The 18,052-nt window shown below is 37.4% G+C and overlaps 1 protein-coding gene across 2 annotated transcripts in view; it reads right to left on the bottom strand.

Annotated features, from left to right (window-relative positions):
* LOC122541029 (protogenin-like) overlaps positions 1-18,052 on the bottom strand; it is a 118,810-nt gene that overhangs the window by 6,866 nt on the left and 93,892 nt on the right. For both annotated transcript variants that reach the window (XM_043677488.1, XM_043677489.1), the window contains exons 12-19: positions 10,123-10,218; positions 8,934-9,120; positions 6,771-6,898; positions 5,677-5,847; positions 4,455-4,646; positions 3,384-3,507; positions 2,707-2,869; positions 901-1,011 (exon numbers count right to left, since the gene is read on the bottom strand). In XM_043677488.1, the coding sequence (XP_043533423.1) occupies positions 901-1,011; positions 2,707-2,869; positions 3,384-3,507; positions 4,455-4,646; positions 5,677-5,847; positions 6,771-6,898; positions 8,934-9,120; positions 10,123-10,218 (1,172 nt within the window). The remainder of the gene's footprint in view (positions 1-900; positions 1,012-2,706; positions 2,870-3,383; positions 3,508-4,454; positions 4,647-5,676; positions 5,848-6,770; positions 6,899-8,933; positions 9,121-10,122; positions 10,219-18,052) is intronic.

The raw sequence follows: 18,052 nt of genomic DNA, 5'->3' as shown, positions 1-18,052 counted from the left end.
GACAAGCAACATGAATTCGAATGGGACAACACTACTATCATAGGGCAAGCCAAACAGAGAACAGCCAGGGAATTCCTAGAGGCATGGCACACATCCACAAACTCCATCAACAAACACATCGACCTGGACCCAATATACCGGCCACTACAGCGGACAGCTGAAACTGACAACCAGAAGCGGCAGGGACAGGCCACTATAAATGCCAGAGGAAACACCACAGAAGTGCTTCACAGGAGGCTCCCAAGCACTGAGGATGTCACCTAGACAGGGGACGAAACGTTTGCAACAAAAATTTCCAGCTCGGCGAACAGAACCACAACAACGAGCACCCGAGCTACAAATCTTCTCCCAAACTTAAAACAATTAGATGGTAAGAATTGTGTATTGCACCAAGATGACTGATTCACCTTCAACTGCAGGCAGCCATTATTGGACTATTTATAACTTTTTCAACAGATACTTCATTTGGTGATTGAGAATAATCACCTCCAGAGTATACAAATACAGGATATTTGCTAAACCAGGTGAAGCATTTGATTCACAGCCAAATCTACTGAACTCAGATTGATTTTCATATGATGGTAAATTGTCAAGCTCATTAAGTTCAGAGTGTTTCAGATAGCACCAGTAAACCCAATTGTTTGTTCTGCAAGAACCACCAGCTGAAATGTAAAGAGGAGTAATTTCCATTTAAGAAGAATGTGTTTTCCATACCACAAGTTACGAGACAAGATGTACAATGGAGAAACACACCATTCAGGCCAACCGGTGCTAACATTCTGCATGCATCTCTACCCCCAATAAACATGGCCTTCAATTCCTTTCCCTGTTGTGTCTACCTAATTGAAGCTTTTAAAAAGGAAGCTAGTCACTTCAAGAGAGTTTGGTTTCAAACTTCACCTGCTTCTGTTTGTGCACCTTCACAGATTTCTTTGTTGACCCAAAAAACGACCATTTTTTCACCTTTTTGTTCACACATGTAGAGCTGCGAATAATCATATCAGATCCACCCTGTGGATGTAATAGAATACATTCAGATGATATACTTTTTGCTCAATCATAGCTATTATAGAGAAGCAGTGTCTTGAGTTACACTTACTTCTGTGGATCCAAGTTCCAGAAAGGATAGCTCTTCCAACCCATCTGACCAATAATAAAACTCAGTTTCAGCCACAAGATGGGAAGAACATGAAATTAGTGCTGACTGAACTTCTGATGGTTTTTAATAGCATGATGATATTCTGATAAAGGTTTCCTTGATTTTAATTTCTGCCCTATCCCAATATTTACATTCATTTTCTGGTGTATAGAGAAAATACCACAATTGGACCAGAAGAATAAATAACAAAATATTCCACCATTATAGAAGTGAAAAACACATGATGAAACAAAAAATAAACACATTTTCAAGGGTGAGAATTTAGTAAGGGTTGTAATTCAGATATTTGCTCTTAACTTGCTTCCCATCTCCCAAATTTAATGTGCCTGTTTCCTTCCCTATAGTTGTGTTCTGCAAGTCACTTCCACTCCTTACATATAATTTGCCTCCCAGCCTTCTGATCTGTCCTTGCTAAAATGTCCACTTGCTGCTACCCTAAGGCAGGCTTAAAAAATATTAGAGATGAGGAGAGCTCATTCTAGCCTCTTCTGATCTGAAACTGGCATAAACAGCAAACCAGGAAAGTTCCAGGTCCAATCTCCAGTGCAGGCTGAATTAAGTTAACCTATATTACAAGTAGAAATAATTACACTTTGAAAGTATTTCCATGGACTTAAGTTACAGATTATAAACAACACCATATAAAGGGAAAGTAGACAAACAGGAAACTGGATGAACACAGCAAGCCAGGCAGCATCAGGAGGTGGAGAAGTCAACATTTTGGATATTAAACCTTCTTCAGGCCATCTCCGATTTATCACCTTCTCCCACACCTCCAATCGACCCATTGCATTCTCAGCTACCTAACCCCCAACTCTCTATCTCTCAACTCCCTGGCCCACAAGCCTCATTCCTCATGAAGGGCTTTTGCCCGAAACGTCAATTCTCCTGCTCTTTGGATGCTGCCTTACCTGCTGCCCTTTTCCAACACCATACTCCCAACTGAAATATGATAGGGTGCCAGAAGTGAATACTTTCATTGGTGTGTAGTGGTAATAATTGAGGCTATTGATAGATTCTTCAAATTCTGCCTCTATTTAAATCAGTGCCCATCTTCTCAACATAAATACATAAGGTATGGTTTACTATGATTTTGCATCACCCAATGAGTTCACAGCAATGCAAAGGAGTCCCTGAATACCAAAAGGTAGTCCTGAAAATATCAAAACCCTAAAGTATCCCTGACTGGAATTCTACAATTTCCATTTCAGAGACTTTTTTTAAAAAAGTTCTGATGACTGAGGAAACAGCTATAGATTGACACAAGGGTTAACAATCCACTTAACAATATCAGATGACAGAGTTATAAATGGCAGTGATGGGTGAGGAATGGATCTCAGGTCAGAAAGAAAGGGTGAGACCCCTGGGTGACCACAGTCACAATTTAGGAAATGAAACACGTGATTTCTCACAGTTTCAATCCTAAGGAACACGCACTAAAGGGCTTCCTCATTCAGCTCAAGAGTAAGCTGCTCGCAAAAGGCATTTCCCAACCAAAAGCAAGAATTAGGGAAACTAGAAATTAACGTAAATATAATGTTTATTACCTTGGTATCCAGAAAGACATTTTCAGGCATCATTGGCATTAAGGTTTCCACAGTTTGCTGCTCAATCTGACTCTTAATAAGATGGGTACCATTAACCAGTGGTCTTGTAACATGTGCCATCTGTACATTTCCTTGTTGCTCAGCCTTGATTGCAGAAGATTTCCTGGGCAAATAAAGTTTTCCATGAAAATGTAACTTCTCAAATGTAATATTTAATAATGACATCTATTGACAAGTATTCAATTCTGACCATAATAGGTTTACATAATCCTTGATTCAAATGAAAAATAGATGAGTTAAGTTAAGGATATTGTAGAAGAGGAAAAATTCTAATATACTAGTAGATGACCAGTCCTATGTGCAACTTGGATTATTAATATTAAGTGCACCAACAATGTATTGCAGTGTTAGTTTGTATTTGCTTGATTGGTGATCCAACTACAAACTACTAAAATTAAATTAGTGTACAAATTATATCTTAACAGCATCATGCTGTATGGTTAATGAAAGGAATTGCAGGATTTGATGATGTGTGGTACAAGGCCAAAATTTAACTGAACAATATGGTTTCCTACACAATTAGATTAAATACTTTTACAATAAATCTAATATAATCATTGCTTTTTAATGATAATACTTGATATACGGTCCTAAAACAGCATGCTTTCAAACAATACCTGGCTTTGCTTCGATAAAGGAGGATAAGTACGCAAATGATGATACAAGTTAGGGCTATGCAAACTCCAACGATAATTCCAGTCATTGACTTTTGGTCCAGGTGGTAAAATACATCAGACTTAACTTGAGTAAAAAAAATGATAATAGACATTACAACAATTTAAAAAGTGCCTCAAATGTCATCAGTTGTAGTGGTCATTTTATCTCATTTCAACTACTGATTTCAGTGGTAAAAATAAAACATTCATGCAGATGTGACAAGATCTCATTGTTACCACCATACAGTTATATTGAGTATATCAGCATCAATATTAGAACAGAAGCCTCAAATACAAGACAATTAAATGTCAGACCTTTATGAAAAGAGCATTTTGCATATTGAAATAATCATTTTTAGAAAAGATTTCTGCTGTCACCAACAGCATGTAGGATATCTAGACAGAAATAATAACTAATTCTTGGACAGAGTTAAACAAGATAGATTTCTGTACAGGTATATAGCAAGATGACTGGAGGCACAGAATTGAAACATTGAGGTTTTGCGACAAAGAGTTTCCCTCTAGCTCTTACCAACACTATGTCCCAGTCAGACAGCCTTCAGATTATTTCAAGGCTGCTTTATTTCCCTCCCCCAATGATGTTAAAAGGTGGAGATTTACTTCTGCACAGACAGCACAAAATTAAAGTTGAAGCTGTTGTGGTTCTGTTCGCTGAGCTGGGAATGTGTGTTGCAGACGTTTCGTCCCCTGTCTAGGTGACATCTTCAGTGCCTGGAAGCCTCCTGTGAAGCGCTTCTGTGATTTTTCCTCCAAGCTACAAATCTTCTCACAAAACTTTAAAGTTGAAGCTATTACACATGCAATAAGTTCAAGCATAATTGCTATTTCCAGTGAGATAATATGAAGTCCAACCTCTAATATAGATTGTTCGATTTAGATTCTTTGTAGCCATTCTAACAGCATTTCACTGACAAGTATGCCCAATGAGTCGACCTTTAGAGATATCTTGAAAGAAAGGCCTAAGCCATTACATTCGTTACACACCTGCCTATTGGCAAACTGTTAACTGACCTTTGGCATCTCCACTACTGCGAGAGTCAGACCACTTAGGCCCCTGGCTAAAGTATATAGTTTCCTTCACAGGGATTGCTAGCTCTACAGCGTTTGAAAAGGGTCCTTCTCCTACTTCATTAGATGCAGATATCTGAATGAGATAGACATTTCCTGGAAGGAGGTTCTCCAGCAAAGCCATAGTAATTGTTCCTAAAAACAAAAATGACAATAATGGATCAACAATTTGTGAGCGCAGAATCAGCATACAGCACAGCAGATGACATATGGAGATTCAAAATTAACAGATCACTTATTTTAATTTCAGTTTCAAAAAGTATCAATTTGCACATTTCTACATCTGATACCAATGTGCTGCACCATCCTGACCAAGGAAATGTATCTAATCAACAGTCCTGGAGAATGTTATTTGTTTTCTGTAACTGAACTCAATAGCCCTCTTAGAAGAGACAAGTGTGGCTCTGGAAAAGCACTGCAGGTCAGACCAGCGCCACACTTTTTAACTCTGATCTCCAGCATCTGCAGTCCTCACTTTCTTGTCTTAGTAGAGATCGAAGATTATCTGACTTGGGCAGACACTAATGCAATAATTAACATAATTTAGTTATTTTAGTCCTGCATTCAAGTCCAGGTCATTGATCAAGAATATTATGGTCTCTGGCACTGAGCCATTTTGCATTCCACTGAGCGTACACTATATCCTGTCCAAGGTCACTGTCCTAACATTCCTCCAGTTTTCTTTTAGTCAATAAGTTTGATTTCTCCATCTGGGTTTCAACTTATTGAAAAAATAGGACAGGGGACAGTCAAACTAGAAGAAAAATTTAAGTCTAATATTAGGAAGCTTTTCTTCAGTGATCAGAAAATGCGTTGGATCATGGAGGCCAACATTTTGGAATACAAGTCCATCCAGAAAGGTACTAGGAGCCCAACAAGGCACAGTTTTAGGGCCTTATGGATAAACTAGTTTATGGCTAGAGGCCTTCCTCATCAGTAGGTACCTTTGTGTCACCATCACTGTCAACTTGGAATGGAAGCTCTCAAAAAAGCACAGGTTCAGTTAGCAAGATCGTCCTCTTAGTGCCATATTAGCTATATTTTATTAAATAATTCTCAGACAGGTAGTTCTAATTATTAAAGTTAATGGAACTGATGATTCAGTAGTTTCCAGAGTTAGATGAATATAGGCAAAATAAATGTATGCATGCTAGATAAAGCTCACCTTCCCTATGAAGCATTTGCCACTCGCCTGCAATCCAGGCCTTTCTGGAAGCATAAAGGATGGTATAACGGGTGATAGCAGTGTTGGTATCTTCTGGGGGTTTCCACGATATAAGAGCAGTTCCTTCTTCTATTAATGTGACTTTTACACTAGAAGGTGGATTGACTGGAGCTGTGGCAGAAATAGTTCATATTATAAACTTAAGTTTATACATACTTCTAATGAACTGGTTTTAAATTCTGAGGAACTTCTTATAGAATCCTTGAAATAATGGTCACAATACAGATAGATTTTGTGCAAGAACTAGAATTTTTGGGAACAGAGTTAGGCAGGTTGCTAATTTTTTTTTTTAAAAACAATTTTAGTATTAATTGCAGCTATCAGAGTGACAGCTTAAGACCTTCAATAAACTTCACAAATTGTGAAGACTAGTTGGCTAAATATTTCCTTTGGATGGGGTTATAGTCTATGAATCTGAAAAATTGTGACAAGTTTGCTATTTTCAGTAAATTTCCTGATATTCTCCTGTATCTATGATAAATTAATACTTTGTTCATTTCTCAAATCTGAAAAACATTGCTAAATAGAGACAAAAATGAAACCTTTTCATACAGCACTGATCAAAATATGGATGGAAGAAACAAGACTTGGAAAAGAGATGCCAATTCATACAGCAGATCAAGAGGGTGCTGATTGATTAGGTCATCATGTGCCTTGGGCCTCAGACAAGGCAGTAGACTTTCGTGCATGCTAGAAACAACATTATATTAATACATAGGAGCCGGTTTTATTTAGGCAAAACAAAATTTATACATTTGCTGCATTTCTCTCATTGGGAAAGGGGTGATGGTGACTACTAATCTCTGCTACATTCCTAATGCAACATCCTAACCAAGCAACATACCTGCCTGAGCTTTGACTTAATGTCTCCTTTCAACAATGTTTAAGTTCTGTACTACCAAGCAATTACTTACTTATCAAAATGCTGTAGTACACTATGTATTGCCAAAAGCAATGCAACAATTTGCTTTAAGTGGAGTACTATTGGGTTATTTCAAGTTCTGGAAGACTAAGGAGCTTGACACTGTCTTTACCTTCTGGCAATGTAAGCTGATAAACCACAGGGCTCCAGGGGCTGGAGAGTTGGTCTGCATGAAGACGTACAGCAAACTCATACTTGGTGAATGGTTGTAAGCCGTGAACAAGCAGGTGCGTTTCTGACCTATTTGAATTAAAATAAAATGCAGCTCTAAATATATTGGAATAGAGAAACGTCAATTTTTAGATGGCTTTTCTGACCGTATTTATAAATGCCAACCAATTCTTGACAAATCAAGCTTAAAATCAGCCCATAAGCATTTTGAATTTATTGTAAACTTCTAATGTTGTGGAGATATCTAACAAACTGTGGACAAATATCATTCATCAATTCAACATGAACCAAAATAAGGCACAATTCATTCACATGACATTCAAAATGGTTGATGGTAAAGTTTGACACCTCATTGTTCTTGCAGATTAAAAAAAAAGGATTTAGGGGTTAAGATTGGAAGTTAAAATTCTCTCCAAAGGAATTAAATATAAAGCAATTTGGAATACTGTAATTCTATCCTTGGATCAGAACAATATTTATCTAAACGATTGACATTAAGTAACCCATAGTTACAGAGGATTGGGTTCACTTATGACAAATTATCCTATTCCAATGTGGAAGAAGCTTGACAGGGTGATGTTGCATTAAAGCACAAAGATCTATTCAGGACTACCAAATAAACAGGATTTCAGGTTTAAACTTGAAATTGCTAGTTATGGTCAGTTTGTGGCTGCTGCTATATCTCCCAAGTTCCACTAAGCCAATCCAGAATTTGAGGCTCATATTAAAAAGATTTTAAAAAAAACAATGGTCTCCTTCAGTGTATCAAGAACATGAGAATAAGATGTTAGCTTTCATTTATGCAGACTACAAAAAGGAACAAAATTTTTGACAACATTGGCACCCTCTATAAACAGCTGGGGGTGTCAATTTGATGACTTGAAAGAGGGAAATACAATTTTTGCTTTCATGTATACTTTTGTCAGTTTTAACAGTGTTTGACAACTGCAAAGTAATCTTTCAGGATCTGAATCATTCAGAAGACATTTCATGCTGGTAGCATTGGCAATATTGCAATAGTACCATAGCACAATGAAAAGACCCCCTCTTCACTGCTTCAGAGAGAATAGAAGAAAGGTATGAGGAAAAGTTGATTGCTCTCTTCCTTTGGAGAGTCAACACAGCAGTCACAAAGTGCTAACAATGTGAGCTTCTCATTTGTAATAAAAAATTAAGTTCAGAATTATTAAACAAAAGCTGGTTTAGAACCATATCTTAAAAAAAGAATCAGAACTGAAGGTTTATGGTGCTGGACTTCAGAAGTTCTATTTAATTAAAAGCTCCATTGATACTGGCTGGTTGAAACTTCCATACTTATGTAGTGTAAACAATTATCTGCCAGAGGGACCCAATCTTCTCCTTCAAACTGCGAGACAACAAGTAGTACTATGGAGACTAGAATTTGTTATTTGACATTCTTGTTTACTGTGAGATTAGATTGGACAATTGGAGATTGACACCGGACAGCACTATCTCGAATCCCCTTGGGCAGACATAGACAAATGCAAGGCATAACAATTGAACATGCTTGCAAAGCCTAAAGGCAGTCATTTAATATATATCAGTATAAATCTAAACAACTTTCTTGAACAATTCCATTTCAACTCCAAGTAGTTTATATTAAGAATTGCAAACACACTCGGTTTAGAAGGCAGTGAGAGAGGGGTCTGAATTAAATGCAAGGCTTTGATGCAAAATGTGGTGTACAATAATTGACAATTCTCTTAAAATTATATTGCTTTTAGTCGATCATATCAGCAGAGCTCAGATGTGTCTGTGAAAGAACTCTAATACATTGCTTCAAAAGTTAAATACAGCAGATGCTGGAAATCTTACAAAACAGAAACAGTTGATATTTTAGGTCAGTGACTTTCCAGCAGAACAGAGTCTGAGTAAGTTCAATCAGGTAATTGATCTGAAACATTATTTCTCTCCTCAGATGCTGCCTGATCTGGTGAAAATTTACGGCGGAACTTTTTGATTTTAAAGACACACTGCTACATGGGAATATGCTGTCATTCTACTGTACAATTAACTCCAAACTTTAAACTGTTACTGAGCTAAATCATCTTGTAATGTTAGTTTTGCAGTGGTTGCCACTTACGTCTGAAGGTACATAACAAGGGAAGCATTCTGCAGTCCCACAGGATTGCAACGGAGAGTATAGTTGATCATTGCTGCAGTAGTAAAAGCCGGCTTTCCCCATTGTAAGAAAATGGATGATGAACTGTTGGCTTTTGCAAACAGATGATGAGGTGGAGGTGGAGGAGGCACCATGCGATCCCGGACAGCTATCAAATAAAAATATTGCTTATTCATCATTTTGGGCTTTAAAAACCATATTTAAGTACTTGCAATATTTAACTGAATCAGAAATGAAGTTTGATTTTTCATTCAAAGGAAAAAACTTTCACTTGCCAGGAAAAAGTGCATTTTCCACAAGTATTTATCAATTTGAAAAAAGCCTACATGTTTCTATGGAGAACAGCTGCAAGCAAATACGGTGCTCAAGGGACATGATTGCAAACCCCTCAAAATGACCAAAAAGAATTCACCGAGAAAAGTCTTCAAATTATTAATGTTATCGGAATTGGAACAATACATAAACTTTGGTCAAAAATTCAGCTTTTCTCCCCCCACCAGACATACTGAAGCAAAGATGTTGAACAACAGGGGTTTGTTATTCAATGCTACAGCAAAATAAATATTTTATTCATGCTAGCACTTGCTTTTGAGAAAGTAAATACGTTTTAGGAAAATTGTGAAGATTTTGCCAGCCTAAATGGTAGCAGCAGTCTTGTAACTTGAAGACATACAAAAAGCACAAGCAAAAAAAAAGATCTTAAGTGACAAAGAATTTACAATTTACTGAATTACTGTGCCCTCAGTATACGGTTTTGTTGCTGACAACTTGAATTTGGAATTTTGTGACAAGTTATACTTCTCAACAGCTTGAGAACTGGAAGTCTAACCTATTTTCCTTCATAAACAAAAGTTATCTTTCACTTTTGGCTCAGCCAAAATTAAACTCTTAATTATAATAATACAAAATCATGGTTCCAGATTCCTCTAAATCTCAAGTGATTGATGGGAGCTGGTGACTCTAAAATAAATAACTGACTGTTTTAGTTTTGACCAGAGGTCTTTGTTTGCAAACAGCACAAATGAAAAGAATTTTCATTTAACATTTAGCTATCTGGATTAGCTATTTGGGGGTGGAGATGAAGTTCACTAACTCACTGTTAGTGATACTCGATACAATTCTAATGGAGAATAAAAATCAAAACACTTACACACACATCCTGGGGTGCTTACTGTCTGATCTGCCTGGTAGCCTTCACCCATATAATTGTATGCCAGCAAACGCATATGATATTTTCTGCGAGGATCTAAAATTAGAAAAGCAGAACTTAGAAAAGATCTTTTATCTGGTTACTATATATTTTCATATATTGTCAAGCAACTCCTTGCATAGAAGCTTTGTTGTGCTATCAATAGTAATTAAGAATGAATCAGTGTAAGTTAGGAATGATTTTTTTTGAAAATCTATAGGTTATATATGTTTAATCTACAAATGTAATGCAAAAAAAGAATAATTTCTCGACAAGATAGATGATTTCAGACTTCATGGCATTTACAACAGTCTAGATATGGGCAATAAGGAAGTAAAAACATCAGAGACAAAATCCCAACGGTCCCAGAACTAAAGATTTTGCCACAAAGCGCTACTTTATGCTCTAAGAGTCAAACTTTCTGCTGTCCTCACCTTTAGCTGAGAGCTAACCTATCTCATCTGAATTGGTCACAGAGCTCTAGAATGCAGACGATTCATTTGGATACCCTCACTCGGAGCTGCAGGTCATTGTTAACTCCTCCAAAGCAAATGACAACCAGGAAAGCGAGCTATTTAAAATACTTGAGAAATTATGGTCCTCTTTCAACTAGCTCCCACAGCATAACATCTCTCCAAGAAAACATGAACCATTTGCAGTACCTTTGGAGCCTCCTCCTGTAGAAGGGCATTGGTGACAAATTTCATTACCATCTCCAATGTGCCAGATGACTAAAAAGAGAATAACACTTGAGGACCAGGATCTCAAGCCCAAGGCTACGTTCATGGCTTACCAGGTAGCAGTCAGACACATCACTCTGTCTTTAAGACTTGGATGACCTACAATAGGCAGTCCAAAGCATTTGAGAATTACTAAATATGGTGCCTTTAGAAGAACCCCAAATCAAGTGGAAAGAAAGACAGTCCAACAGCAACTTCCTCCTATGCCAACTTGCCCAGCAAAGCACCATTCAGGATTCACTGGAGAGAATTCAGAAGAGATTTACCAGGACGTTGTCTGGAATGGAGTTTGAGTTATAAGGAAAGGCTGGGACTTTTTTTTTTAACTGGAGCATAGGAGATTATGGGGTGATCTTACAGAGGTCTATAAAATCATGATGGGTATAGAGAAGGTTAATACACGTGTCGTTTCCCTAGAGTGGGTGATTTCAAGACAGGGGACATTTTTAAAAGGTAGAAGGTAAGGATTGATGAAGGGCTTTTGCTCGAAACTTCGATTTTGCTGCTCCTCAGATGCTGCCTGAACTGCTGTGCTCTTCCAGCACCACTAATCCAAAAACAGCATTAATGTGTAAAGCTAAATCAAAACAGAGGGAGTGCACTAATCTTGAACCTATCTACCCAATCAATCATTCAAGCACCAGAAGCTGTGCATAAGAAAGTCCGTGAATGGGGAATTGAACAGTTCGCTATTTCAGAACCCACTGAACTGGAGTTGAAGCAACTGATCAAGATGAACCACCCAAGGAAGAGGATCCCACTTCTCGGCAACAGATTATTTTTTAAACTCATTCATGCGGGTATTGCTGGAGAGGCCAGCATTTATTGCCCACCTGTAAAATGCCAGGGGGCAGTTAATAGTAAACCATATCGCAGTGGGTCTGGAGTCACATGTAGGTCAGACCAGGTAAGGAGAACAGTGAACTAGATGTCTTTTCTCAGACAAAGGATTCATGATCATCATTAGACTCTTAATTCAAGATAAAGAATTAGAAAATCTGGGATCTTATTGAACTCAAAGTTCACAATCTGCATGTCAGGGTTTGGACCCAGGTTCCCAGATAATTAAACTGGGTCTTTTGGATCAATTGGCCAGCGATTATACCACTAAGCTAATGTCTCTCCTGGTGCAGGCCAGTGTTATAAATGTAGGAAACACAAGTGGAAGTTGTGGATGAAGATGCAAAGGAGTGGCAAGTTACAAGACCTGCACAGCAGGAGCTGCAAGGCTACTGCAGGAGAACAGGCAGCTCCACGTCATGGAGACAATAGGCAGACAGAAACCACACTCTGCTCTGAAGGCACCTTGAAGCAGGCAGTCAAGATGTGCAGCAGTCCACGAGGGGGCTGGGAGGGAAAGAAAAAAAAGTGACAGGGAAGAGGAGAAAAGGATGGAGGGAAGGAGATAGTGAGGAGTGGGGAAAAAGGGTGAGAGTGGGTGAAAGACCAAGAAAGAGAGGGGAAGAAAACACAAATGAAAGGATGGTAGAGAACAAAGACTTGGGGGATGCAAATTCTGTATGAGGGAGCAAAAAAAAAGGGGTGTGCGAGAGAGAAACTGGAGACAGTGAGATGGACCCAAACACCCTTTACCATCTCCTCTCTCTTTCTCTAAAAAAACTATCCAGAAAGGAGGCTGTAAAGGAGATTGAAAGGCAACCTGCTTCTAAGCCACACTTTCATACAAGTTCCACCAAGGCTTGCTGGGTCTGTATGCCATCAGAGGAGATCCTGCTGTCAGTTAAAAAAATCCAACTCCTTAACTTAGTGCCAGTCCCACCTCCTTTGCTAGTGACCAGGATCTGGGACCCAGTCCATCTCTCTCTAGCTTTTCTTTTAACCAAAAATCTGAGGTTTTAGTTAGCTTTACTTCTTGGCAGTAAGGCCATTTTCATGATGTACTCATTTAAAAATTGATTCACTGTTTTGGAATATTTTTCTGAAATTCATGCTTCCAATGCTGTGCCAAACCTGATCTCTCTGAAATTTGCACACCATTTTCAAATATAATACACATTCAAGAAGGTGTATTCAATTGTGAAGAACATTAATTTGAACACTCATTCAAGAGTGAAAGTAAAATGCTGCTGTTAATGTTTGTTGCTAAGCTGTCGTCCATCTGCATACTCAACCATTTTTTTTGCATTAAAACCAAAAACATTGTTCTTAAGAGTATGAAATACAAAACCAAACGTTTACAACGTCACATATCTTTCTACAAAACAACTTATCTATAAGGGATCCCTCCTGACTTGTTGAATGCCAAAGGATGGCCCCACGAACAATTTATCATAATGTCAAATGGCTTAAAATGTCTGCTGGCCTCCCGAGTGGTCATCCAGAACCGGTCACTGTTCCATTAAATGGAGACAACTGAAGGTCTAATGTCAACACTGAATTGCCTTTCCTCAGAAAGAGATACTGCACACAGCAGTAGTTTACACAATGCATCTTAACATACGAGGCCTCTTGTCGTAAATGCAACCAATCCATCACCTCACAGCTCTATGAACTAAGAATTTCTTATCCAAGATTGCAAAGCACTAGTATTTATCATTTTGATGACCTTTAACATGCTCTATATGGACAAATTTGTACAATTGTAAATCTATTCAATTCCCAATTCAAAACCCCCACTTCCTTTAGAAAATTCAAAATGGGTAAAGAATCAGTTTAACAACAGGCTAGAAATGAAGACACAATATTAAAACATCCCCTCAAAGATATTTCAAGCTTGCTTAATGAATTCTAATTTAGTCAGCGAGATGTGGATTAAAACTATTGTCCTATAAAACTTTAACTCACGTGGTTTTAAAATCAAGATTGGCTGAATAAAAAGGTTGCTTCTTTTCTGCTTCCCCCACCCCAAATTTCATTCTCTTTTCTTCTGATGTCAGTGAGAATCAGTGGGGCACAGTTCTCAGTGTCAGAAGCCTCCTGGCATTTCTGCAAAGCGAGACTTGAGAATCAATGTCGATAAGACTATTTGATCATGAGAATATCCATGCCACAGCACTTTCCAGCAGAGGTCACTAGATAGCAATCAGGAGCACAAACCAAGCTGATATTTCTCCTCCTTAGCCAGAGGCACCATGGATAAATGTAGCACCACCACTACCATTCTTACCAAGATAAGCTAAGAGCAGTCTGTGTAGGTCCGCAACATATGACAAGGTGACAGGATTAGAATAGTGCTTTAATTTTTGTTACATACCTATTAATTAACACTATACAATTCATCATGCTCATAATTTATTATTATACAATTAATCCTAAATGAACGCTGAAATTCAGATTTTCATAACTTTCCTTACAAAGATCTCCACTTACAAATTGTTTTCAAAGTGAACAGGGCTATGATTATCACAACAGCTCCACAAAGTGAAATGTAGATTCATCCCTGGCACTCAATCATAATCCAAATAATCTAGTCAGAAAAATAACTGGAGGAGGATTCACTGGGCTGCTGATTTAGTGTCTGGAATTAAACAGTCCTTCTGTCTCTCTTGACATATGGGTTCAAAAGGATTAAACAGGGCAAATGCTGGGAAAACCTGAAGGTGCATGACTGCGCAAATTCTTTTCACTGAAAAAGATTAAATGATTATGTTGACAAATTACAGACTCTATAATGCAAAGCACCTCCACTTAGCTTTTCAGTAAAATAATGTACCGCTGAGAAGATATAGTTATTGGCATGAGGTGGATAAGCACATCATAGCACATTAAATTGTCATTGGGAGGGGGAGAAAATCAAAATAAAGTTATCAAAGACACTGCAGGAATTTTAAGAGTCAGTAAAGTACATTATAAAACAACAGAAGTACTTTCTCAGAAACTTGGATTCAAAAATCAAAAAACTCAGGTTTTGCTTTTAGGTCTATTAGCACAGTTTTTAAAAATGGCAATAGTGAAACACCCAATAAAAATCAGCTTAAGTAAATAAATGCGTGAATAAATGGTGAAGTTTCTCCTCTAACTTGGATATGCAGTGCTCTCATTACATAGCATTACTTTTGCTGCTGCTGTTAATGGATCACCTAAAACAAAAGCACAGCTTTTGCTGTTTTAATGGTTTCTGGAAACCAGATAACCTACAGGAGGGCTTAGATGCAGAACACTTGTAGTGCATTCAAATAATCCCCATAAAACCTGAGAGCCACCACTTATCAGGAGATCTGCTACAGACCCATTATTTATTATACACCATCTTTGTTAAAAGTTCAAACAGTGGTAACAGTGGAAATCTTTACGTTAAGATAACACCATCTTAGTAAAAGGACTGTAGAGAGTTAATGCTGCACTGTTATTGTCTCCATCATTCCTGAAATGACCTTTGTTATGACCCTCTGTCCTCTTGTGGCTTTAACTTCAAAAATTGTAACTACAACTTTAAAGGAATGAAAATTTCTTGTATCCACTCTAAGTAATCCAACATACAGCCATTTAACACCAGGCAGCCATTGGAATTTGTATTGCACTTCCAAACTTAAAAGGTATAGGAAAAACAAATTAGTGACACTGGAACACGATCAGATTTACAATTTAATTTTCAGAAAATGCTGTAAAGTCACAGAATTTTTTAATGTTCATTTCAAAATAGAGTCTTTGATAGAAATGACTTGAGCAGTGGTACATTGTTACATTGATGTAATTTGTGTTGTGGGATTCAATACATGGTGCAACTTTAAATATGGCTTTCTGTGCCAAAGTTTCTCAGGTAATGAAGACTGTGCAGCAGCGTTTATATATGTGTGTGTGGGGGGGGTGGGAAAGGAAAGACTGCAGTGGTCTGTCAAAAGCTCAGTTCAAATAGGAATGGACCGGAAGGTCAGAAAAACGAAGTTACAGACATGCTAAAACAAGAGTCATGAAAATTAGATTCAACTGTTTAGAAGGTCACATGGTGGAAATAGTGAGAAATAAGACCCAATACAAACTGTGCAGCCACAAAGGAAGGAGGAAAAATACTGGACGGTCAGCTGTAACCAAATCAAAGATTACTTTAGTGGGTTTATTAGGAGTCTTAAACAATTAAATAGTTCTGTGCTGTTATAATTCTGACTTTGCCTGTTTCGTAAAGGTAAAGATACATATTGGGATACAATTCTGGAAGGATTACGAGCCTTCACATTCCTCAATCAGTAACTGTTTTCACATATGAGCCCAACATCAAGTTTTAACATGCTATTCAACTGTAAGGGTATCACAGATAAACTGACTCCTGTTCTCACTTGAGATCCAACAGACAATTCCAGTTGTGGTCACTATAGAACTCAGAAACATGTTGCTCCTCCTCAATTTTGTCCTGAAGACATGAACCAATTAATGGCTCACCACAGTGCAATGTCAGACCCAAAATCATCTTGAACTATTTTACTCACATGTATCCCTATGGAAACATTAGAAAAGTAAATACACACTAACAAGAAATCAATAAAATTGGTCAAGAAACAGTGAATGAAACTTTTTGCTATCAGGTTCCAAAGAGTTATTTTCTCAGACAGTAAAAGGAAACTGGCCACAAAGTCTAAAGATCCACAAACTGTCCTTTATATGAAGAAGGAGGAACATCATTAATAGTTCAGTAGTAAATTGTTTATGTAAAAAATCAATTCCAGAACCAGCTGGTTTGCAGCAACAAATCACCACATGGCTCAGGATCCCACTATTGGTGCATTAAAACCCAGAATAAAGCCATCACTGAAGATCCCATTGATCTTGCCAACAGCTGCAAAAGTTACAGGACCTTTCTATCATCAAGTACAAATGGCATAATCGCAGATCAGAGCTACAATTTCACAAACATCAAACTACATATTCAATGTACCAACAAACATTCCACAGTAGGTCACACTGGTTGAGACATCATACACAGAATAAAAACACTATGGTTTCAAGTCCAGAAGCAAACTTTGGATCTTGGTTTACAATTTAATATTTACTTCCATAATGCTGCTCACTTAATTCCAAATGAGCAAAAAAACTTTCTTTCTACTTGTTTACACTTTAGACCTGGTTAAAATAAACAAGAAACGCACTTGGAAAAAAACCATCTAGAATTTAAGTAAAACAACTAAATTTGTAGAATAGAAAACCAAGAACAAATATTAAAATCTGCAGAGTAATCTAGGAGACATGTTCTAGAATTGCAGATTGAATTTGCTTGCTTCCTCACTCCAGAGACTTCAAAATAATCTGTTGAATCTCCCAAACTAATGAGGCACCATCTCAAAGGATTTTTGAAGCTTGAATATTTTAAAGCATGTCACAGTTCATTAGACAACCTTCTGCATCAATTGAGATACTTCGATGCATTCTGCAGCATCAATCTGGAGATACATTTTTTTGCATATCCAAACTGTAAGTGAAACACTAAAGAACTACTAATGTTTCCACACAACTTAACGTAACCTGATGATCTTTTGGGAATCTGTTTAACTATTTCACTTTAGAGCTTTTTAGAAGAAATTTAGGCCCAAAATCTCAGTGCTTTTAATGCAAATTAAAATTGAAATATTAATTATTCATTTGAGGAACTTGTCACAGAAATTTAATACACAATAAAAGGTTAATTTGATCCATAGTGCTTATTATAGGCCTCACTTCAGAGGTACTTTTGCAACTTTCCCTCCCCCTATGCATTGGGCATTTTTTCTTCGTGATTATCTAATGCCCCCTTAAATGAGTTAATTCAGCTGATTTCAATGGTCACTTGTGATTATACGATGTAACAATATTTCCTTTTTTTGAAAAGAGCCTTCCCTTTCATGCTTCAAGTGCTAATCTTAAAATGTATGCACCCTTCATACGAAATCACTGGCCAGTGGAAATAATCATGCAACAAATAACATCTCAAACTCCAACATTGCATTTCTCCAGTTATATTATGTGAGATACCCCAAGCTACACAAACTATGTGACTAACGTTTAAATAACAGTCCTGCAAAAAAAAAATTGATTATTCTCTCCTGGATGTTATATTTATTATGTTAATATGTAAGGCCAGAATCCCACTTAGGGCTTTCTCTACCTGTAAGTCTGATTTTAAAGATTGTGTAGTTGAAGAAATACAGGTCAGTTTTTCTGTATTATGAAGATCTATTTTACTACTCATTCAGTGTCCTTTCACAAAGTATATTATTCACATT

The sequence above is a fragment of the Chiloscyllium plagiosum genome, chromosome 36 (genome assembly GCF_004010195.1).
Source record: "Chiloscyllium plagiosum isolate BGI_BamShark_2017 chromosome 36, ASM401019v2, whole genome shotgun sequence".
NCBI lineage: Eukaryota > Metazoa > Chordata > Chondrichthyes > Orectolobiformes > Hemiscylliidae > Chiloscyllium > Chiloscyllium plagiosum.
The sequence above is the reverse complement of the archived record's forward strand: the minus strand, read 5'-3'. Positions and strand labels throughout refer to the sequence as shown.